Raw genomic sequence first — 24,481 nt, 5'->3', positions numbered from 1 at the left:
GTCTAAGCCTTAGTTTTATTTTTCCCCTTATGCATTTTGCATCATAAAGCACTTGAATCCCTTTGACGTGTTTGAAGAACTCTGAAGTAATCTTTGGTTGTTGCATGAAATAGACTACAGAAAAATGAGAGGCAAGAGGTCATTTTAGAATGTAAAGTTTATGGGCCATACTGCAAATACAAATGGCCTTTTTACTTTCCAGAAATAAATTGATCTGAGACTTCCCTTAGCATCTGAAAGGGCTGTAACACTATGCCATTGAATCTCAAACCTGGAGGACCTGTTAAAACACAGATTGCTGGGCCCCAGCCCCATAATTTCTATACAGTTGGTTTGGGGCTGGGCATGGGAATTTGCATTTCTAACAAGCTGGTCCATAGATCATAGTCTGAGAATCACTGCACTGTACTATCCTGAAGGTAGCTGGAAAACCATTCCTCTCTCTCCAGCAGATCATAGAATCTGGTGGTTTCCAAGGTGCTGATATTCCCATCACTTCATTCCTGCCTGCAGACTACATACCGCTTGGAAAACTCTATGGGGAATCCAGTTCGCCTGGACCATTGAGATTCTCACTGTCCAATTTCAACTGGTCATCATTTTCCAATGGGATTCTTGCTGTCCCATTTCAACCTAGCCATCTATTTGTTGAAGGAGGCACACTCACTTTTTATCTCTTGCTCAGTCCTTAGCACACTCCACCTTGGACAATTTCAATTAACCAAAGACTGATTTTTATTAAGGACCTACTGTGTGCAAAGTAGTATGCTAGGCACTGAAGTGGATTTTTTTTCTTTTTTAGAGTATGTTTATTTATTTATAAAAGATACATAGATCACTCAAAAGTTACATTAAAAAAATATAGGGAATTCCCATACGCCCCACTCCCCAACCCCCCACTCCCCCCCACATCGAAAACTTCTTTCATTAGTGTGGTACATTCATTGCATTTGATGAGTACATTTTGGAGCACTGCTACACAGCTTGGATTATAGTTTATGTTGTAGTTTACACTCTCTCCCAGTCCATTCTTTTATAACACTGGCACCAGTGTCAGTGAGAAGCAATCTAAATCACTTGGGGCATTGAGGAGAAAGGTCAGGTCATGTGGGCTGTTTAGAATCTTCTACTATATTGTCTGCAGAGGGAAGTGGGAGTCCCACATTCCTTTCTTTTCCCAGGTCTTGGTCCATCTGAGCTTTGCACCTTTGCTCTGCAGACTTGGACTCTCAGGGGCCTACCCCCAGGCTTTCTGGTCAATCCTCTTGATAAGTCCTGTGCTTCTCTGATGCAGGTGGATGATCTGAAAGCCAAGCTGGCTACCCAGGAAGTGGAGCTGAAGCAGAAGAATGAAGATGCAGACAAGCTGATTCAGGTGGTGGGTGTGGAGACTGATAAAGTGAGCAGAGAGAAAGCCATCGCAGACGAGGAGGAGCAGAAGGTGGCCCTCATCATGCTAGAGGTTCAGCAGAAGCAGAAGGACTGTGAGGAAGATCTGGCCAAGGCAGAGCCAGCACTCATGGCAGCCCAGGCAGCTCTCAATACCCTCAACAAGGTAGGAGGATGGTGTGGGACCCCAGATGATCCCTTTGCCTCCTTCTGTGGCCCAAAGGGAACTCAGCACCCCTGTGTTCCCAAAAGATACAAGGACAACACTGGGAATGCTTAGGGTGGACTCCAGCTGTCTCTGCTTTATTCATTAGGCAAATACTCATTTATTGAAACTAACTATATGCCAGGATCCATGAGGTACCAATGATGGGGAGGCTTAGAACCAATCAGGACATGAGAGGTCACTGGTCCAGCCTCCTTATTTCACAGATGAGAAAACCAAAGCCCTGAGAAAGGAGTGGCCTGCTCAGAGTCACAAATGTAAATATTAGAGCTGGGACTTAAAGTTATGTCTTCCAAACTAAGCCCAGAGAGCTATGCTATCCCAGATCATTTTACCCATTATGTGCCATAGGACACATGAATTTTTAAGGTCCTGTTTTAGTTTCCTAGGCTGCTCAAGCAAATATCATGAAATGGGTCAGGTTAAACATGGGAATTTATTTGCTCACAGTTTGAGGCTGGGAAAATGTCCAGATCAAAGCATCATCAAGGCAATACTTTCTTCCCCAAGACTGTGGTGTTCTGGAGCTGGCTGCTGGCCATCCTTGGTCCTTACCTTGTCACATGGCAAGGCACATGACCGTATCTCCTGTTCTCTCCCTTCTCTTTTGGGTTCCATTTTTGTTTAGCTTCTTGCTTTCTGTAGCTTTCTTTCTCTATGTCTGAATTTCTTTCTGCTTACAAAAGACTCCAGTTTGTTTTTTATTTTTTTTAAAGATTTATTTTATTTATTTCTCTCACCCCCTCATTGTTTTCATTTGCAGTGTCTGTTTGTTGTGTGCTGGTCCTCTTTTTTTAGGAGACCCTGGGAACCTAACCCAGGACATCTGATGTGAGAGGGAGGCACCTAATTCCTTGAGCCACCTCCGCTCCCTGCTTTGTCATGTCTCTCATTATGCTTTCCTCCTTGTGTTTCTTGTTGCATCATCTTGTTACATCAGCTCACCACGCCACCCATCACATCAGCTCCCTGTCTTGCTTGTGTTCTTTAGAACAGAAAGGCATCAGGAACCAAACCCAGGACTTCTCATGTGGTAAACGGTAGCTCAGTCACTTGAGCCACATCTTCCCTCCAGTTAAAAGATCCATCCTGACTGAGATAGGCCACACCTTAACTGAAGTAACCATATCAAAAGGTCCTACTTACAATGAGTTCACACCCACAGGAATGGATTAAATTTAAGAATAAGTTTTTCTGGGGTATATACAGTTTCAAACCACCACAGGTTCCGTGAAAATCTGAAACTAACATAAAGAATTGGCTCCAAGCTATGAAAAAAATATACAAAATCAAAATTAGTAAATATGTAATTAATTGGCGGCAACATGTAATAGTGCATCAACTAAATTTGACTCACTTGGTAGAACAAGTATGTCCCTTGAGGTGTATCTATAACACCATTTTATTTTGGTTCCCTTTAAATTTATTTTAGTGGGGGAGAACACGGTTAGCCTCTTCTTTATTTTCTCATAATTCATGATTAATCTTTTGTTTAGTTTGCCAAAGGGTTGTCAATGCAAAGTACCAGAAATCTGTTGACTTTTCTAAGGGTATTTATTTGGGTAAAGGCTTATAGTTCCAAGGCCGTTAAAAGTTCAAACTGAGGCACCATCAGAGGTGCTTTCTCACCAAGGTCAGCTACTGTTGATCCTGGCATGTTGCCCTGTGATGAAGCAAGATGGCTGCTGCCTTTCCCTCCAGGCTGCCTTTTCCTCCAGGTTTGCCCTGTCCTCCTACGCTCCATGGGCCCAGCTTCTTGGGCTTCGTGCTGAAGTGATCCTGTAGGCCTATCTCTACTAGCACAGGGCTTGTCTGTTAGGGCTTCCTATCTCAGTCTCTGCCCTTCTGCTCTCTTCCCAACTTCAGCTGTAGCAACCAGGCACATAGCTCATCTTTCCCTGGGGCATCAACTGTTTGAGCCTCTTCACATGACAGGATCAAAAATTGCAGGACCCTCTCTCTTCATATGTCTGTAAGATGAGTATCCCTTTATATCAGACCCAGCAAGGGGGTGGGGACTCAACGTGAGTCCAGCCTCACTGACATAGTCCAATAAAAAGCTGCCCAGCATGAAAGAAAGTGCAGCCTGCCCAGGAACGGCACCGCACACACGGAAAGCTGACCCAACAGATGACCCAGCAGAAAGAAACACAGATTCCCGGTGCTGCTGGTAAGGATAGACGCGGTCACAGAAGAACACGAAGGATACAGAGGGCAGACAACTGGCGGGGAGGGGGGGAAGGAGAGAGAAATAAAAAATAAATCTAAAAAAACACAAAAAACACCCTCACCCTACAGCAGTCCTGACAGATAACCTGCTCGGCTAAATTTAATGCAATCGAAAGGTACCGCACCCAAGAGAAGAGATTAGTATATGGCAAAATATTTCTCTTTTTGAGATTCATAAAATAATCTCAGACTGCCACACCTTTTTTGCCAGTTGGATAACCATGCATTTAGGAGCAAAGGGAGGAAGGAGAAAAAAAGGAGAAACAGACTCATGTCATCAGGAGTTGGCATCAGGGATGGATTTAAATGCTGACATTTACTGTTCAGTCCCCTCCATTTGGAAAACAGAGGTATGTTCTATGAAGCAACATGCAAGGAAAGGACAGTTATACCATTTTGGTGAGGTGCTGTGAGATGTGCATTTAGTCCCATAAATGCAGTGGTTATAGGGTGGGTTTTCACTAGCAGCACACATTAGAAAGGTAACTCTCCTTTTCCTCTTAAAGAGTGAGCTGAGATTTACCATGTATAGCTAAGAGGTTTCTGTTTCTTTTTGGTTGTTGTTGTTAATTTTTGAGGCAACTTTGATTATTTCAAGAAACACATTGAAATCCATTACTGGTTAATGCAGTTAGCCTACAAAAATTAAGTTAGTTGAACATTTTTAAGTGGAATTGAATTGTTTAGCAATGGATGCATTGTTTTCCACGTTAATTATCTTTTAAAATTTCATCTAGTCACTACTTCTAATTTCTAAGTATCCCCTAGTTTGGGAACAGCTAGTCGGTTGATTTGAGATAACACCAAATGTCCCTAATTAGAAATGATGTGCAACAGTTATTTATAAATGTCTGTGAGTCTTATTGCCTAATTCAAAGCAAAGTTGTTCTTTATAAAGCTGATCCTTTTTCTGTTGGCTTGGTCTCATAGGTTCTTTGGAAACCCTCCATCAATCATTGGGATCTATCTCCTGCAGCTTGCTTCCTTCTCCTCTTCCTGAGAATCTGGCTATTCACCTTGCCGCCTTCAAATAGGCCACCAAGGCAAGGTCAAAGACTGTTCTGTGACAGCTCTCCCGTGCAATGGCTAACCTCTGGGCCAGGGCAGACATCTGTGCCTCCTTTACTCCAGCAAACTCTGAGAGGCTGGTTACCCCATGCAGTTAACTCTGCTTGGCCAGCCAGTCTCATGCCCTCTAGATTTCTAGATATCTGGGATCTAAGTTAGACCTCCATACATGGAGGTCTTCAAACTATAGGGGAAACATATTGAGAAGTCTGAATGGTCTCCTAAAAACCCTTCCCTCTCGACTTATGGGAAAGGGGTAGCAATCTCACATCCTCCCTCAAAGTCAGAATGAGTGAGACAGCACACCAACAATTCTCACCAAAAATTCTTTTAATTTCAACTACCTGACTCTTTTATGCCCTCAATGCAGATGAAGGGCTTAAAAGTAAAAAAAAATTGGTCTCCTGAAAACTTCTTTTACTAGTTCTGCATGGCCATCCACACTTTACTTTCTAAGGTAGCATTGATTGGCTTGGGGCCTCAGCAAAACTGAGACTAAACTAGTACATCATAAAGTCCTGTTACATATTACATATCCAAATTAGAATATATTTAATCCTTGATATGAATGCAGTTTAGTATTTTATATAAGATGGAGAGATAGATCTCCAGATATAAAGGTACCTAGAGACTGTAAATGTCTTAAGTCATACCCAATCATGCCATAACTTTTCAACACAAGTCTTTGGTGTATCTAGGCCATGCTTCTCACTGCCACCTCCCTCCAGCATCCATTGCAGTCTCCAGGCCTTTGATTAGAAAATATGTGCCCTAGTCACCATCTAGAAATTCCCTGTTCTTTCATTTCACTCTATCTAAATCCTACCCATATTTCAAAGTCAAACTTATATTCCAGATCAATTTCTCCATTCTCTGACTTCCAGCACAGAAAAGATGTGACCCCTTGATTTATGCAACTTCATACCTTATTCACCAGTCTTTTCTTGGCTAATGCCTCTCACAAAATATTTGAAAGAGACTATATTTTCTAAAATGACCTAAGTTCAAATACTGGCTATATTATTTACTAACTGTGTAGCTCTGGGAAACTTTTTATCTTCTCTGAGTCTCCATTTCCTCATCTGTAAAATGGGAATACAGTAATATATTCCTGATAAGATGGTTATAAGGATTAAATGAAATAATGCTTGAGAAGTAGCTATCAGAGGGTAACTGCTCAATAAATGTGTGTTGTTTTTGTTGATGTTATTATAATCAGGGTTATCACCTCTTTCCACAGAACTGAAAACAGAGTTAGCACCCCATAAATACGTCTGGTTAGTTGGTTGGTTGTTTAGTTGGTTGACTGGTAAAAATAAACATATAGAAGTGTAACTCAAGGATGTAATGGGATAGGGTAAAGAAAATAGCACTGGATTTGAGGTCTGGATAACCTCTGCCAAAGAGGAAGTGAATTTTTAATGAATGCCTACTATGTGCCAGGTAACAAAATAGGTAATTTCCTCTAGCTGCATAGCCTAGAGGTCTTGATACCTCCATTTCTTTTCCATATTACATAGAGAGGGGCAAATAAGAATTAATGGTCTTTTTATCTCACACTCCTACCCAACCATTAGCAAATCCTATCAATTCTACCTACTAAATATTATCCAGAATGCAACTGTTTCATGTCACCTCCACTGCTACCACCCAGATCCAAGCCACCATCTTCTCCTTCCTGGGCTATTGCAATAAATAGCCTTTCTGCTCCCACCTTTGCTACAATACTATCTTTGTCAATTACAGCAGTCTGACTAATAGTCTTAAAACAGAAGTGTGGCCATGCCATCCCTCTGTTCAGAATCTCCTATTGGCTTCCTATTGTATTCAGAATAAAATCTAAAGCCATTACCATGACCTATAAGACCCTGCATGATTTTGCCCGTGTCACCTCTTTCACCACGTAAGTTATTTCTTTTCCTCCTATCATTCCACTCTATCCACACTGACCTTCCTATTATGCCTCCAGCACTCCAGGCAAAATCCTACCCCAGTACCTTTGATTTAGCAGTTGCCTTTGCCTGGAATGCACTTCCCTCAGGCATCTCCTTGGTTCCCTCCCCTTCTTTCAGTTGAATGCCCAAAAGTCACATTATGAGGAAACACTAATACAGGTAATTATCTTCTGAAGAAAATTATAGAGTATACAAGAAAGAAACTGAAATCCAAGGTGAACAGTATTTACAAATCATATAAATACCTCATGTAGATGTAATTAAAACTTTTTATATAACACATGTAAGGGACCATTGGGAAGGAGAGGAGGGAAATGAATAAATATTCACACTCTACAGTAGGAAGTTACTTGGTAATATTTTTAAAACAGAAAATGCAGCATGCCAGAAGTAACGATGGAAAAAGTTGTTAAGTGGTAGCTTCTGGGGAGTTGGTGGTGGAGAGGGGGCGGGCCTGTGTTTTGTTCTAAGCTCTGAAGCTCTATTGGACTTTTTAAACTGTGTGTGTGTATTACATTAACAGAAATAAAAATTAAAAATTTTCAATGACTAGAGAGCACAGAAGAAAGCATAGTAAATTGCTTGGCCAGGTAGGAAGTAGGGAACATAAGGATGAGTATTTTATCACATGAAGAAGAGGGTAGGAAAGAGCACTCCAGGGGCGGACTTGGCCCAGTGGTTAGGGCGTCCGTCTAGCACATGGGAGGTCCACGGTTCAAACCCCAGGCCTCCTTGACCCGTGTGGAGCTGGCCCATGCGCAGTGCTGATGTGCGCAAGGAATGCCCTGCCACGCAGGGGTGTCCCCCGCATAGGGGAGCCCCACACACAAGGAGTGCACCCCGTAAGGAGAGCCGCCCAGCACGAAAGAAAGTGCAGCCTGCCCAGGAATGGCGCCGTACACACGGAGAGCTGACAAAACAAGATGACACAACAAAAAAAAAGAAACACAGATTCCCATGCCGCTGACAACAGAAGTGAACAAAGAAGACGCAGCAAATAGACACAGAGAACAGACAACTGGGGTGGGGGGGGAAGGGGAGAGAAATAAATAAATAAATAAATCTTTAAAAAAAAAAAGATACTTTCTCTTTATAAAAAAAAAGAAAAAGAAAAGAGCACTCCAGGAAGGATCAGTGTTTGCAAATCATGGATGCAGGAAAGAGTATGCGGCATATGAGCTGTGGATGCAGAACTGAGTGCTTCATGAGGTGAATTGGGCAAGGAGACTGGAAAGGTAAGCTGGGCAAATCTTTAAGAGTCTGAGTATCACTAAGAAGTTTAAGATAATCCTGTAGACCTGTGTTTACAGTCTTCAAGTTGCAACCCATTAATGGGCCTCAAACAACATTTTTTTTTTTTTTGATAGAGTAGAATGGATCAGAGTGCATCGTGCATGGTAAAATATTGCTTCATGAACCCAACAACTCCTGGGCAGCCCTCAAACCCTTCTGCATTCACAGGACTCTGATATTTAAGAAACACTTCCCTGTTTTCTCACTATTTTCAAAGTTAACGATAAATCCTTAGTTAATACTTAAAGAATACTGCAAATCAGAGCTTACTAGCAAGTCTCTGCACATTTTAAGTCTTCCTTTTTGCAGTTTTATTTCTCTTTTATAGCCAGACTGAAACAGATCTAATATAACTTTTCCTGCTTTAGTTGAGGAATGGTTTTCCTTGCAATTTCATGCCCTTTTTTTTTCCTGCACAAAGTTACTTAGAATTTTCTATTTACATCTCATGAATTTTTTACAATGGACTTATTTTTTATTATACAAATAATATATAATGATGTTTTCATGGTTAAAAATAATCCAAACATATAGAATATATAGGGCAAAATATAGTCACCTCATTTCCCACCCCAGCTCCATCTTCTCCCAGGCGGTAATTCCTGTTAACAATTTGGTGTTCGTCTACTCTAGCAATTTTTCTATGCATTTACATTCATAAAATGGACACATAAAATACATCAAATGGATAATACCAACTTATTTTCCCTTTGGGTAACAAAGTTATTTCATATTGTTAAAAATATTAAAACCATATTTATTAAATACTATCTAGTATTCCATATTATAAATGTATTGTATTTAATTAACTTTTCCCCTGTTGTTGAGCATTTAGTTTGTTTCCTTTTTTTACAATACAAATACCTTTGTAGAGACATCTTTTTGCATATGTGCAAGTATTTCTCTGGGCCACATAAAAAGTCAATTATTTGGTAGAACAGGGTGGTAGACTGAATAATGGCCCCAAGATATCCACATCGTAATCCCCAGAAACTACAAATTTTACTTCATAAGGCAAAAGGAACTTTGCAGATGAGATTAAAATAAGGATTTTGAAATAGGGAGATTATTTTAGATTACCCAGGTGGACCCAAAATATAATTACCAGTGTCCTTATAAGAGGGAGACAAAGAAGATCAAAGGAAGAAGGCAAAGTGATGATGGAGGCAGAGGGAGAAAAGGCAGTGTGATGCAGGGACACGAGCCAAGGAATAAGGACAGTCTCTAAAAGCTGGAAAAAGCACGGAATAGACTCTTCCCAGAGACTTCAAAAGGAGCCAGTCCTGCCAGGACTTTGATTTAGAACTTTTGACCTCCAGAACGGCAAGATAATGAATTTGCATTCTTTTAAGCCATTAAATTTTTGGCAGGTTGTCACAGCAGCAATAGGAAACTCAAACAAATATATGCTCTTTTTTTTATAGACACTGTCAATTTTCTATCCAAAATGGCTGTTCCATTTACAGTTTTGAGAGTACCTCTTTTCCCAAATCCTTGCCAATCTTAGATATTTATATTCATTTTCATTTTTCTCAATAAAATAAGCAAAAATCGTTTTTACTTTTATTTTAATGCCTCAATTCCTAGGCATTTTTGCAAATATATATACTTCTTTTTCTGTCCATTACCTATTCAACTTTGCCTAGTTACTTCTAAGATAGTTTCCCTATTTCTTAATGATTCTGTTACTCTTTATTAATTTTACTATTAATCCTTTAGCATGCAGGTCGTATTTTCTCCCAGTCTATTGTATGTCTTTTAAGTTGATTTTAACAAGTAATGTAAAAAACAGATTTTTGTAATCAAATAATTTGGGAAAATCTCAAGTAACAGAGTTGGACAGGATTCTAATCTATAGGACTTCCCAGGGCCTTCATTATATGATAAGCTTGACACTAAATGAGATAGACATAGCACAAGATTAATTTAGTTTTAAATAGTGGTATAAGACATCTATATAAAATACTAGCAAATCAAATCCATCCATTTATTCAAACAACAACATGGGGAAGTGGATGTGGCTCAAGCAGTTGGATGCCCGGCTACCACATGGGAGGTCCTAGGTTCAGTTCCCAGTGCCTCCTAGAGAAGACAAGCAAGACATCTAGTTGACACAATAGACTGGTGCAGCAAGCTGACTCAACAGGATAATGCAACAAGATGGTACAATGAAGAAACACAATGACAGACACAACAAGCAGGAAGTGGAGGTGGCTCAAGTGATTTGGCACCTCCCTCCCACATGGGAGGACCTGGGTTCAGTTCCTGTGCCTTCTAAAAAGAGAACAAGCAGACACAGACAGCACACAATGAACAAACACAGAGAGCAGACAGCAAGTGCAAACAAAGGGTAGGGGGAGAAATAAATAAATAACATAAATCTGAAAAAAAGGAAAAAGAAAAAAACAACAATATGCCACCCAACTGGTCAGGTTTGTTCTGATGTAAAGGCTATTAATAAAACAACTTCCAAATGTAGACCAAAGGAGAAAAGCTCTATAGTCATCTTGGCATTTATAAAATAACATTTAACAATTCAATATCCATTCCTCATTAAAACTCTAGTAAAATAGGAATGAAAGGCTATTTGAATATTTTTCTAACAGATGGCAGTCTATAACAAACCAAGAGCAAAACAACCTATCTAATGGCAGAACATTAGATGTAATCACATTAACATGGAAAAAATACATTAATGACTGCTTCACTGCCATTTTGAAAGATTTGTCCTAGAACTTCTAGCCAATGAAATAAAAAATAAAAATAGTCATATGAATATTGTGAACTAGACAGTCATGGATTTTCTAAAAATATAATAAAAGAAAGGTTAAGGCCCATTACAAAATTATAAAATTTAATAGCTTTCCTAATATCACCAGCAGCCAGTTAGAAAATATATTTTCTGAATAGCAACAAAACATAAGGTACAAATAAGCATAAAGAAATTTGTTGAAACTTTGTGAAGAAAACTATACATCTTTATTGAGGTCCGTAGCAGTTTGATATTATTTATGAATTCCAAAAAGATATAGACTGTTTATAAACTGGTCAGTTCCTCTGGGTATGATACCCTTTAATTGTATTAGATTCAAAGGTTTTATGTTTACTTGATTAAATCAAGATTAGGGCTTCGAATTGGCTGTCAGTAGGGTGTAATTCAGAGTTGAGCCTCCACCCCCTTGGTGGAGTATATAAACTGACACGGAAGAAGACACACAGAGGAAAGAAGAGAGAGCTCCATAGACACGGCAAAGGAGAGAGCTTTGATTCTGAGGACCCAGGAAGAATGCAGAGCTATTTGTCTGCTAGTTTGCAGCTGAAAAGACCAGTGCCCTGAGCAGCTGAGAAGGCCTGGAAAGAAACGAGCCCTACAGCCTACAGCTGACATTTGGAAGAAGCTGGGCCAATGGAGCCATAAGAGGAAGAGGAAGGCTGAACCTTCACAGAGATAGGCAACCATCTTGCTTCAACACGTGGCAACAGACTTTGGTGAGAAAATACCTCTTATGCTACCATGAGTTGGACTCTTCAGGGCTTGCAAGCTTTTACCCCAAATAAACACCCTTTATAAAAGTCAACAGAATTCTGGTATTTTGTATCAGCACCCATTCGGCTGACTAATACAAGGTCTATAAAATAAAATGTGACTAAACAAATATATACATCAAGTTTGTGTATAAAAAGATTCACTATTATAAGGATGGCACCACTTCTCAAATTAGTTTATAGTAGAATTCTAATTGAAGTCCCAATTGGATTTTTTGTTTATTTGGTTCTAATGTCATTAAAAGTTCACATCTTTACTCCACTGTTAAGAATTTAATAACCCGAATGTCCAACAATATGGAGTTGGCTAGATAAATTTTGGTACATCCAAATAAGAGAAGATGATGCATCCTTTATTTAAAATCATATTTCACAAAAATAATGCCAATGTGGCTTAGTGGTTGAGCTCTGGCTTTGCATATATGAGGCCCTGGGTTCAATCCCTAGCCCCGGTACCTCAAAAAATAATAATAATGATGTGAAAAGAGTTTAAGATATATTTTCAGAGAAAAAGTAGGTTCAAATAATAGGGTGAGAATGATTTGTATGTATATGCATGTGTGTGTAAGTAACTGTATATGAATGTGTGTATAATATATATATGAATGAGATAGAGAAAGCAGAGATACTGAAATGAAAAACACCAGGATATAAATAATGTTTATCTCTGAGTAGTGAAATTATGAGTGATTTATTTTTTTGTCTATATCTTTGCTGAATATTCCTCAGTAAATGTGTATTTTATAGGAGAACAAAACAGTATTACTATTAAGAATAAGAAAGAATGAAACTGTAAAAGAAATTTAAAAATTAATCATAAGGTCAGATAAATTTTAATATATGGGAAACATTTTTCTAAGCGTAAAAACAAAGGACAGTATCATTTAGGAAAAAAAGATTACTAAATTTGGCTACATAAAAACTTTAAATTTCCATATATCACAGAATACCATAAATACAACTTTAAAAGAAATTTGTAATGTATATGAGAAAAGTTAATATCCTTAATACATAAAGACCTCTTATAAATCATACTAGAAATCTTCAATTTGCTTCACCCCCCACCTCCACCCATTTACTCGTCACCCTTGCCCACTGTGTTTTTTCTATACCTGAGACTGACATATAGCAATGGGCCTCCCTTGCCCTCCAGTTTCCGCTTGGCTTCTACCAGAAGGAAATTGTAAGGAGAGAGTGAGATCTAGGGATTTACTCCTTTGGCTTCTGCCTGCCCTCAGCTGAAGTTCATAGCTTCTCTCAGTTTCCATCCCCAGGTGGTTTTCTGTATGTCCTGGTAGACATTCCTTCCCCTTGTCCCTTCAGGCTGAGGGATGGAAATGCAGCTTCCCAGCCCACCAGTCCACCCTATACTCTCTCCAAAATGTGTTCCAAATGCAATCACTTCTTACCATCTCCCTTATAAGAACGCTGGTCCAAACTACCCTCTGTCTCCTTCCTGCCTAGACCATGACTACAGCCTTCCTAATGTGACTCTGCTTCCACTCCTGCCTGGCCAGTCATCCACATGGCTACAAACTCTCACACTAGACAATGGATCATTTCACTCCTAGCCCAAAAGCCTCCAGTGGCTTCCCACTGAGATTAAAATAAAATCCAAACACCTCTATATGGCTTCTGGAGCCTCTCGTGGTCCTGGCTTTCATCTCTACCACTGTCCTTACTGTCCACTATGCTCTATGTAATAGCCAAGTTCATCCCTGCTCCAAGCTTTTGCTCATGTCAACTCCTCTGCCAGTTATTGTCACCCTGCAGATCCTTATAGAGCTGCCTCTTTCTCATCATTTAGTACCAGCTAAAATGTCTTGCTCTCAAAGAGGCTTCCCAGACCTCCCAGCACCCCAAGAGTCCTCTATCCCATTAATTTTCCTTGATTTTTTTGAAAGCACTAATCACTATCCAAAATAGTAAAGAGTTACCTCTTTGTTGCCTGTCCCTCTGCCCTGACCTGAATGAGCAAAAGTACTTTGCCTCTCTTGCTTCCACTGAATCCATATCACTGAAAATAATACTTAACACATACTACATAAGTATTTGTCAAATGAATGAATATGCACTCACGTTTACTCATTCATTTAGTTACCTGACAACTATTTATTGAATGCCTTTTGTGTGCCAGAGACTTTCTGTGTACATGTGATATATCCAGCCCCTATGAAGCTTATAATCTAGCAGGGACAAGGCGTGAGAAGCAATAAATATAATAAATAGGTAATTTATAAAATGTATTAGAACATGGCAGATGCTATGCATCTTAGTTTGCCAGGGCTGCTGTGAAAAATACCATTGGTTGGCTTAAGCCACAGGAATTTATCATCTCATGATTTCTTGGCTAGAAGTCCAACATTAATGTTAGTGATAGGGTTTGCATTCTCCTGAAGTCTGTAACATTCCAGCAATCCTCCATCACATGATGATCCCTCTACCCTTCTGATTTCGGTGACTTCTGGCTTCTACTGACTGCCTGCATCAAGTTTCCTCTGCTCATAAGGCATCCAGTGATACGGACAAAGACCCACCCTGATTCAATCTGGCCTCATCTAAATAGGATCCTTAAAGATTCTACTCACAGTTGAGCCCACACCTCAACTAATAATAACATCTTCAAAGGTCCTATTTGCAAATAGGTTCACACCTACAGGAACCTGTATTAAGACTTGAACATGTTTTTATAGGGGACATGATTCAATCCCCAAGAAAAAAGAAAAGCATAGGACAGAGTAAGGAAAAGTGCTAGAGCTAGGGCAGCTGCCCCTTTGTACTTTAGCAAGCTTCTCTTTTACCTCTTTTCTGTCATGATTGATTTATAGATATATATGGATATTAAAACTGACTAGAAGGAATTACAATTAAATATTAACAATGATATACCTAGGTTATGGAATTAACTTTCATCTTTATACATTTATATATATATTTTATACATTTATACATTTGTGTGTGTGTGTGTGTGTGTGTGTATTAGGAGGTACTGGGGATTGAGCCCAGGACCTCTTAAATGGGAAGTAGGCACTCAACCACTGAGCTATATCCACTCCCCCTTTTTATATTTTCTCAATTCAATACATTGGTCATGTTTAACATATACTATTAAATTTTTTTTGATTGTTTGTTTGTTTCTGTTTGTTTGCTTTTGTTTTGAGGGCTAAACAAAAGTATCTTCTCACTTTGCCCTGTTTCACCTCCGGAGAACCATTACAACAGGTAACCTCTTGCACTTGTGCTTTCCTTCATTCCTACCCCTGATAAGTTTGTCATGGACAAATAGGAAAACAGTGGAGAGAGCAAATGGAGGCATCTTCCTGGAATGCCCCTCACTCATGGATACCTAGGCCCAAGAGCACCCACAATTAATTTGGCAAAAAGATGTTGACTCTGAAATCAAGATTTTCACCATTTACAAAAATTAGCCCTGAAAGGAAGTGCTTTCTAAGTGGTAGCCTTCTTATTAACAGTCACAACGGTTTTTTAATCAACTTCACAGGCATTTATGACATAATTTCTCTTCTAGATTAGTGGTTCCTTTCCTCCCAATTTATAGGTGAAAGCACTGAGACAGAGAAAGGTTAAGTTGCTTCCAAGATCCGCCCTTTCAGCAATATCTGGAGCATGTGAAACTCAGAGCAAAGGACAAACCCAAGTCTAGCAGAAGCAGCTGACTGCGGGGGCTGGGCCTAGCTTTCTTTCTGAGTTCTTTCTTGGCAGAAAATGCCACTTTGTTATCAGGAGAGTCAAGTGTTGTTAGAACAAGCTCATGGAACAAAGCAGTTTAATTAAAGAAAAAAAATTTAGCTGGGTTACAGTACTATTCTCTACAATCCAGGATGAAAATTAATTTATAATAACCTTATCTTTTATTCATGGCATGCCTCATATTTCAGAGTATGTTGGCATCCTTATATTTTTCAGTTGAATGTGAAATAATTGTGTTTCTAATGGGCCACAAGTCAGTCAGAGTGCTGAAAGAACAGAGCTGAGTCTTGACTAACCATTCAAGGAAGTCTGAAACTGCTGGGGAGTAGTTTGATTTCCTTTTGATGAGTCACAATATTTAAAATTCAGAGGACTGCTTCAGGCTTCAAAGCAGTCCTTTCAGATTGATCACTCCAAACCTTACTCCATTAGTGCCCGAGGACAAAGGATGCCCATTCATTTTCTTCTAATGACCTCCTTGTCTTTTCTCAGACCAATCTGACCGAGCTGAAGTCATTTGGTTCTCCACCTTCAGCTGTCAGCAATGTCAGTGCTGCTGTGATGGTGCTCATGGCCCCTGGGGGCAAGGTACCCAAGGACCGGAGCTGGAAGGCCGCCAAGGTCACTATGGCCAAAGTGGATGGTTTCCTGGACTCTCTTATCAACTTTGACAAGGAGAACATTCATGACAACTGCCTCAGAGCCATCAGGCCATATCTCCAAGACCCTGAGTTCAATCCCGAGTTTGTGGCCACCAAGTCTTATGCAGCCGCTGGTCTCTGCTCTTGGGTCATAAACATTGTGAGGTTCTACGAGGTATTCTGCGATGTGGAACCTAAGCGCCAAGCATTGAGCACAGCCACCTCAGATCTCACAGCTGCCCAGGAGAAGCTGGCTGTCATTAAAGCCAAGATCACTGTGAGTAAAGCCAACAGCCCTCCTGATACTACTTGTTCACTTCTACACCACCCTGTAGCCAATTTTATTTTGGTTATTTTGTTTATTTTTATTATTGTCTTTATTTTTTAAGATAAATAGATCACATAAAACATTACATTAAAAAACACCCCCACCCCCCACCCCTGCTCCTCCCACATCAACATCCTCTTTCAACAGTGAGGCACATTCATTGCATTTGGTGAATACATCCTGGAGTCACAGGGTGTGGCTCCACTGCTATATGGTCCACTGCCACACTGCATGGACCATAGTTTACATTGTAGTTCACACTCTCTCCTAGTCCATCCAGTGGGTTATGGCAGGATATACAACGTCCTGCATCTGTCCCTGCAATATCATTCAGGACAACTCCAAGTTCCGAAAATGCCCCCTATTACATCTCTTCCTCTCTTTTCCTTGCCCTCAGAAACTCCTGTGGCCACTGTCTCCACATCAGTGATACAATTACTTCCATTGCTGGAGTCATAACAGTTCTATAGTAGAATACCAGCAAGTCCACTCCAATCTATATTGTATTTCTCCACCCTGTGAACCCTGGGATGTCTAGACATTTTTAAAGAGACAGGAGAGAACCAATTTTTTATGCCAAATCTCCTGGTATTTTAATAGAAGCAACTTTTACAATTTCTTCTCAAATACCATAGAGTCCAAACAAAACCTCCTGGATCATCAGTTTATGAAAAGATAGCAGATAAACGTATACAATAGATGACCAGTGTTACTCATGTAATCAGCTCTTAACTTATTAGCTACAAATCAATTTAACATTTTTCGTCTCTCAATTAAGAAAAGCTCAAAATTTTAAGATTCCTTCTTTTTCCCCTTTGGAATGTAGGACTTAGCTACACCTTTCTAACCTTACCTCACCTTTGTAACCTGTTATCTTTAGTCCTGGCCAATGTCTGCCTGACTCTCTCTTGGTATGTGGATCTGTAGGTCTACTGGGCATGTTTTATACTATCTCCATTTTTTATGGGAAGCTTTTAAAAGCAGGTAGTCTATTGTGGTTTTGGTTTTTTTTTAAGTATCTCATTTATTTATTTATGTTTAAAAATTTATTTTGTATTTATTTTGTATTTATTTCTCTCCCTCCCCTCCCCTATGTGTTCTTTTGTGTCCACTTCTATTCTTGTCAGCGGCACGGGAATCTGTGTCTCTTTTTGTTGTGTCATCTTGTTGCATCAGCTCTCTGTGTGTGCAGTGCCACTCCTGGGCAGACTGGACTTTCTTTTGTGCTGGGCGGCTCTCCTTATGGGGCGCACTCCTTGCAGGTGGGGCTCCCCTACACAGGGGACACTCCTGTGTGGCACGGCACTCCTTGCATGCATCAGCACTGCATGTGGACCAGCTCCACATGGGTCAAGGAGGTCCTGGGTTTGAACTGCAGACCTCCCATGTGGTAAGTGGACACTCTATCCATTGAGCCAAGTCCACTTCCCTTTATTGTGACTTAGGGGTTGTTGTTGACCATAAAAATTATAGATTATATAAACCCCATAATGATATTATGATTGTACCTGCCTCACCCAAGATTGGGGTTGGGGGTAATGATCTTGGGTTCACACCTATTTGAGAGAGAAGATTTCCCTTGAACTTCACCTTTGCCATTAAAATGAATATTACCAAAGGAATAGTAGAAATCAGAGTCCTCTAGGATGGAATAGCAGCTTAAAATCCACAGACAGGCCTTAATTCCAATGCAAGCTGTAATATTTGCTAGCTGTGTAAGCTTTAGCAAAGTCCTTAAAATGCTCACACTTTGGTTTCTTCAATTCATAAAATGGGCAATAATAGTCCCTGCTTCATGGGATTGTTGTGAGGATTAAAGGACAACTGGCCCATAATAATGCAAGAAAAACCTACAGCAGGAGCTGATCCCAACTGTCTTAGTTTCATATGGCTACTGTGACAAATACCATATACTGCTCTGCTTAAAACAACAGAAATGTATTATTTCATGGTTCCAGGGGCCAGAAGTCCAAAACCAACGTGTTGGCAGGGTCGTGTTCCTTCAGAAACCTGTTAAGGGACAATCCTTCTTTGCCTCTGCTAGGTTCTGGTGTTCCTTGGCTTGTTGATGCATCACTCTTATCCCTCCTCTATCTTCACATGGACATCTCTCTGTGTCTGTCTTCTTATTATTGTGACATCAGTCATATTGGAGTAAAGCCCACCCTATTTAAATATATCTGCAAAGACCCTTTTTCCAAATAAGGTCATATTCACAGGCACCAAGGCTTAGGACTTCAACATATGGTTTTGGGGGACAAAATTCAACCCGTAACAATGTATTACTACCATTACTTCTACTCCCTCCATTCAACTACAAGTATTATCACGTGCATATACAAGCCCTGGTAATTAATCACTATTGTGATCAAGTTCAATCCAAAAATTTTTCTGGATCTTCAATTTCTACTTTGCATCCCAGGCAAATAATAATCTTGCTATAAATTTGTTAGAATGATTAAGAGTGATTTACAAATTGTACAAAGGTTGTAGACATGCCTTATGTCCATGTGACATTGATTTCTTGATTATTAAACTAAATTCTGTGGCTAAAAGCACTGTCTCAAAGATCCTCTCAGTCAATCTCTTTATTTTTTTTTAAAAAAAAGATACTCCTTTGGTGAAGCTTTTATAAATCCAGATACTCATGGACCAATTAAAACAGGTCAGAATCACCATAGTAGTGGTCCTCTTGAGAACTCAAAGTGCACAGCACCATAATATCCCCATTCTTGCTTTGGTGGGAAGAAGACGTCCCAGTAATTTTCATATTCTCAGGCTCTCCAGGAAAAGTGACATAAGATCTACATTTTCAAAGATTCTTTACTTAAGTTATTTTAACTGAAGGAACATTTGGTGCAAAGGAAATGTTTTCAAAATGTTTATACCTTTTGGTAGGCAGCATTCACACGATGGACCCACTCAACCTGTGAAAGCAACAAGAATATTTTAAAAATACTTGGCTACCTTAGGAAGGCGCTGTTTTTCTGCCAAAATATTGCCTGAGAAAATGTATTCTTGCTTTTAACGTCCTCCCCATACCCAACAACCTCCTCCCACATGCCTACCAACATCTCAAAAATTTGGCAACTCCATAGTAACAGGAGGAATGGGCCAACATCATCACTAAGATGGAGGGCAAGGACATCCTTCCCCACATGCGCCTGAGAGCGTGAGTATTGCCTGCCTTCTCCAGTCACCACCACCACCCCTTCCCCGCAAGCCTTGTTTTTAAGATTTTAGGATAATTCCAAATAAAGATTTGGTAATCAGGATATGTAAAGTAGAAAAAGTCGTATTTCAAAATCGATCATACAATATAATTTCAACTTGATTATATATATAATGAACATACACAAAAATGCTAACAGTGGAGATTGTCTCTGGGTGTGAATTTTGGATGGATTTTACTTTTCTTGTTTATCTGTACTTTACATTTTTTTCTATAATGAACACAGATTAATGTTACAATTTATGAAAAATAATGGCATTAAAAACCAAGTAAGGCATTTTCAATGAACATATAATCACATACATGGTGAGATTCAAATAGTAGAGAAGGGATTCTAATGAGAAATAACAGGTCCCCATCCTTTTAATTCTTTTACCTGTTTCAACTGATTAGACCACTACATCTGAGCTTGCCACCTAGTGGCTTAAATGTGTTTTATTTAGCCTGCACATGGTGTTTGAAAATGATTTCATTAATTGCTAGTATTTAAGAGAACAGGAGCTTTCACATAAAAATCTGATCTCTGGACAGTCTTGAAAAATCAGAAGATTCATATATACCATTAACTGATCCTGGAGCTAAGCACTGGCTTTCCATTCAGGGAGAGAGATTTGCTTCATTTTCCCATAGTCCCCACCAACCCCTATTTTTTCAACACTAGAATCATCTGATTTGTCTACATTATCTGATTGGCCTCTCTGGCATTTGAATATCTGACTTCTATGTGTTATGTTGATATCTTTATTTCTTGATGTATTTTAATCAGACAGTTGAATTTCTCTAGCTAGATGAGGCTATAAGTTGTTCATTCCCAATATAGTTATGACAACTATTTTTAGATGACATAAACTTTATTCTTGTTCTGTCACATAGAGGAAGCTTCCTTGATGCCTTCAGTGTTCAAGATGAAGCTATTACCCCTTCCTTCGACTCTTTTCCCTACCTTCTGCCTCCCAATGTCTGTTATCATCACTAAACATTAGTTTTGCTCTTTAATTGCCAAAGATGAAAACATCTGCATTCTGTTCTGTAACCAAAATTGTGCCCCATGCTCTCTGTTCATCAGCTGATTCAAAAAGTTGAAAAATCAATAAATTCCATTTATTTTAATGTGAATATGCCTATATTGTTCATAGCAGATTTAAGTGGTATACTATAATTGCATTTTCTTTCTTTTTACAACCTCCCCCTCTTCCCAGGAATTTCTACTTGCCTTTCTTCTCTCTTCCTTTAGTTCACTTTATATAGCCTTAATTTTATTTGCCTTATTTATTTTTCAATTCTCCATCCAATCAAGTATTCTGTCAGGTCCCCTTTTATCCTCCAAAACCTTTTCCTCTGGTCCCCAGTCCAGAGCGCCAATCAGTAATGGGGAGTAAAGATGTTTCTCTGCTTTCTTGGGTTGGTTCCAGTAGCTTCTGGACCCCATGCCTTCTCCCTTCTTGGTTTCTTTTTTTATTTTGCTATATCTTATTCTCAAATAACTTTCTCAGAAATGCTAAGTTAGAGGTAAATCTTCTGACTATTCATAGTCTGGGAAAATATTTTTTATTCTTACATTAAACTAATACTTTTATAGCATATTCAATGGTGAGTTGCTAATTTCTTCCCCTTAGAACACTGGATGTTTTATTCTCTTTTCTGGTGAGAAGTCTGAGGAACAGTTAGGGTCTTGTTTTTTTGTTTTTGTTTTGGTTGTTTGTTTTGTTTTCTTTTTTTGTAGGTATCTGTTTTTCTCCCCTCTCTGGAAGGCTTTTGGCCTTTTCTTTATTCCTCATGTCTGAAACTTTACATTGATATGCTTAGCTACCTTTCTTTTCTTTCTTTTTTTATTCATTGTGCTTGACACATAGAGACCCATCTCCATCAGCCCTGGAAACTCATTTTCTATGATTTCTTTGATAATCTCCTCCCATCTATTTACTTTCAACCTTCCCATTTTCTGGAATACATACTGGCTGGATGTTGGACTTCTAGAATGATCCTCTACTTTCTCTCATCTTTTCATCACTTTACATTTTCTTCTGTTCTCCCGGAGACTTCCTCAAATTCATCTTTTAACTCTACCCTTGATTTCTTCATTTTACATTAATAATCATGATAATTTCCACTCCAGTATTTTTGCGCTTTGTTCTTTTTTAGATTTATTTTTTATTTATTTGTCTCCCCCCCCCCCATTTTCTGCTCTCTGTGTCCACTCACTGTGTGTTCTTCTTTGTCAGCTTGCATTGTTCTCAGTGGCACCAGGAATCTGTGTCTCTTTTTATTGCGTCATCTTGCTGCTTCAGCTCTCCATGTGTACTGTGCCACTCCTGGGGGGGCTGCACTTTTTCACATGGGGCGGCTCTCCTTGAGGGGTGCACCCCTACGGAGGGGACACCCCTGCATGGCACAGCACTCCTTGTGTGCATCAACACTGTTCATGGGCCTGCTCACCACGTGGGTCAGAAGGCCCTGAGTTTGAACCCTGGACCTCCTATGTGGTAGGCAGACAGTCTATCAGTTGAGCCAAATTTGCTTCCCTATGTTCTTTTTAATAACAGTATCTTATTTTATAGATGAAGCATCTTCTTGAATCATTTTGGGAAAACAAATTTTGAGGAATTTTATGCTCTTTTTCTTTTGTTTTGTTTTTCCCTGGTTATTTTTTTTTCTCCTGGTTTACTTTAGTTTGTCTCTTTCTTAATCTAGGCTTTCATCAAACATCTTTTTGTCCCTTCACGTTTACAAGAGTAGAAATCAATCAGGATTCAATCTGCAATCAGGAGCAGAACTGGTTGGTGGGCAGAATTAGCTTTCAATATCAGATGCATACTGGAGGCATCCTAGACGCCAGCATGTGGTATCTTACTTTCTGTGACTATTGAATCTCTTGCTTGGTATCATAGATGCCTGGTGGCACTGCATACTGGCATGGAGGCAAGGATGGAGTAATCGATAGACTTCCAACTGACCGTTCTAAATATAACTTCACCCTTGAACATACCTGATATTTCCAAGTCCCATTTATGAGGGATCCTACAGGACTAATCATCTACGCCTTTGGTGAACTGAGGTCAACTCTACATTGCAGCTTCCTCTGCCTTGCCCCAGCAGTTTCTATTCCTCCATCAGTGTGGTCTTCCCCAAAACTATTGGCATCCCTCACCTTCCAATGGTCCTCTCTGATCTGCTTGTTGTTGTGGGTTTAGGACTTATTTAATTGCTTTATAATCATTTTAGAGATATCTTGAGAAAAAGAGGAGATAAATGAGTCTGCCATCATTAATTGAATGGCTCGCCACTACTTTTTTAAACTGTTTAGCACTATAGAAATTTGCCCCAGAATTTATTTCTCCTGTAACTTAGGAATGGCCAACAAAGCAACCTGAACCCCTGTTATTTCCTAGACATGAGAAACATTTGGAGATATCTGTTATATGTTCTTGTATATTTGTGCATGCAAATATATTTTCTGGGGGCAATGAATACTAAGTCCTTCAGTTTTAAATGTTTAATCAATAAAGGAAAAATTTGAACAGTGTCTTTTTTTATTCCTGTCCTTCAGAAGAATGGAAGAGAGTACATCAAGTCAAGTAAAAGTTATCTCCTTTTGTTCTGACGGCCAGTTCTCTAAATCTAATCTGAAGGTAGCATTGAGTCTTTCTTTTAGGGCACTGGTACCTCCTCCCAGCCCATAATTCCCAAATCAGAGGATCTTCCTGTAGCCTGGCCAAAATGACCCCCTGACCCTGACAGTATTCAGCCCAGGACCCTTCCTGTCTGTGTCCCTTTGACACTTTTACACAAAGACCTTGTACTCCTAGGACCTTAAAGCAAAAGGAAGACTTAAGTTCCAGACAGCCCCAGTTCCAGCCCCAGCGGACATAGTCAATGTTCCTTTCAGGTGACTCTGAGATCCTTTTGGCCATTTTTGTGCCTCACCAGGCTTTGGTTTGCTTTTGATTCTGATAGCCAGCTCCTGCACCTCTTTTCAGTCTACTAGAACCCATTTTTTCCCCAATATAGGAGAGACAGAACTTATACCCCTTTCCCAATCCATCATGCCTAATGATCCTTAATCAATGACTGAAGAGTTGAAGTACAAAAGCTTAGCTCTCTCACCTTAAGTCAGTACAATTCTGGACTTACGTTCTAGTCCCCCTCTGTGGGATCAGGTTAAAGCTACCCTTACTGAGACCAGCCCGAGATCAGACCCTTGTTAGCTTCCTTCCCTGCCCTGCCCTGACCTGCCCTGCTTTCCCCAGTGCTTTACAATTTTCCCTGGGAACATTTCCTTTAAAAATCACTTATACATAAGTCCTCTAAAAGGGGTCTGATCTGGAGGTGATTTGGATTACTGATTGACATTCTGTTTCTTCCCAAACAGCATCTTAATGAAAACCTGGCAAAACTCACAGCCAAGTTTGAGAAAGCAACAGCAGACAAACTCAAATGTCAGCAAGAAGCTGAAGTGACTGCAGGCACCATCTCCCTTGCAAACCGCCTGGTGAGTGAGTTTCAGCATACCGAGCTTTAATTATATTAGCAGAACTTGTCAAGTGCCACAGAGGTGTGAAATACATGAGCATGGCTGAGCACCACCACAACTTGGGGAAAAATATTAAAATGTGCTACATGTGCATTAATTCTGAAAAGTGTGAACACATACCCTGGTCTAGTCAAAGAAATTTTCCTCTAGAGACAGTTGGGTATATGGGAACACTGTATCAGACAGCCTTTGCAGGACACAGCCATGTTTATATGTATGTGCACTGACCAGGGGAAGAGTTGAAAGAGAAAGATTAGTATTTTATGGGCAAACTCTGAAGCTCTTTTCTGTGTAATGTTTGATAATAAGAGTATGACCATCTTTAGGAACGA

General features: G+C 39.7%; 1 protein-coding gene across 4 annotated transcripts in view; it reads left to right on the top strand.

The window, feature by feature from the left end:
• The window catches only part of DNAH9 (dynein axonemal heavy chain 9), a 357,462-nt gene that overhangs the window by 233,988 nt on the left and 98,993 nt on the right, over positions 1-24,481 (top strand). For all 4 annotated transcript variants that reach the window (XR_011646782.1, XM_058283466.1, XM_058283464.1 and 1 more), the window contains 3 exons: positions 1,295-1,555; positions 15,910-16,335; positions 23,988-24,107. Coding sequence is in view for 3 of the 4 variants with exons in the window: in XM_058283466.1 (XP_058139449.1) it covers positions 1,295-1,555; positions 15,910-16,335; positions 23,988-24,107 (807 nt within the window). In the remaining variant the exon portion in view is untranslated. The remainder of the gene's footprint in view (positions 1-1,294; positions 1,556-15,909; positions 16,336-23,987; positions 24,108-24,481) is intronic.

This window comes from Dasypus novemcinctus, chromosome 21, assembly GCF_030445035.2.
Source record: "Dasypus novemcinctus isolate mDasNov1 chromosome 21, mDasNov1.1.hap2, whole genome shotgun sequence".
NCBI lineage: Eukaryota > Metazoa > Chordata > Mammalia > Cingulata > Dasypodidae > Dasypus > Dasypus novemcinctus.
The sequence above is the reverse complement of the archived record's forward strand: the minus strand, read 5'-3'. Positions and strand labels throughout refer to the sequence as shown.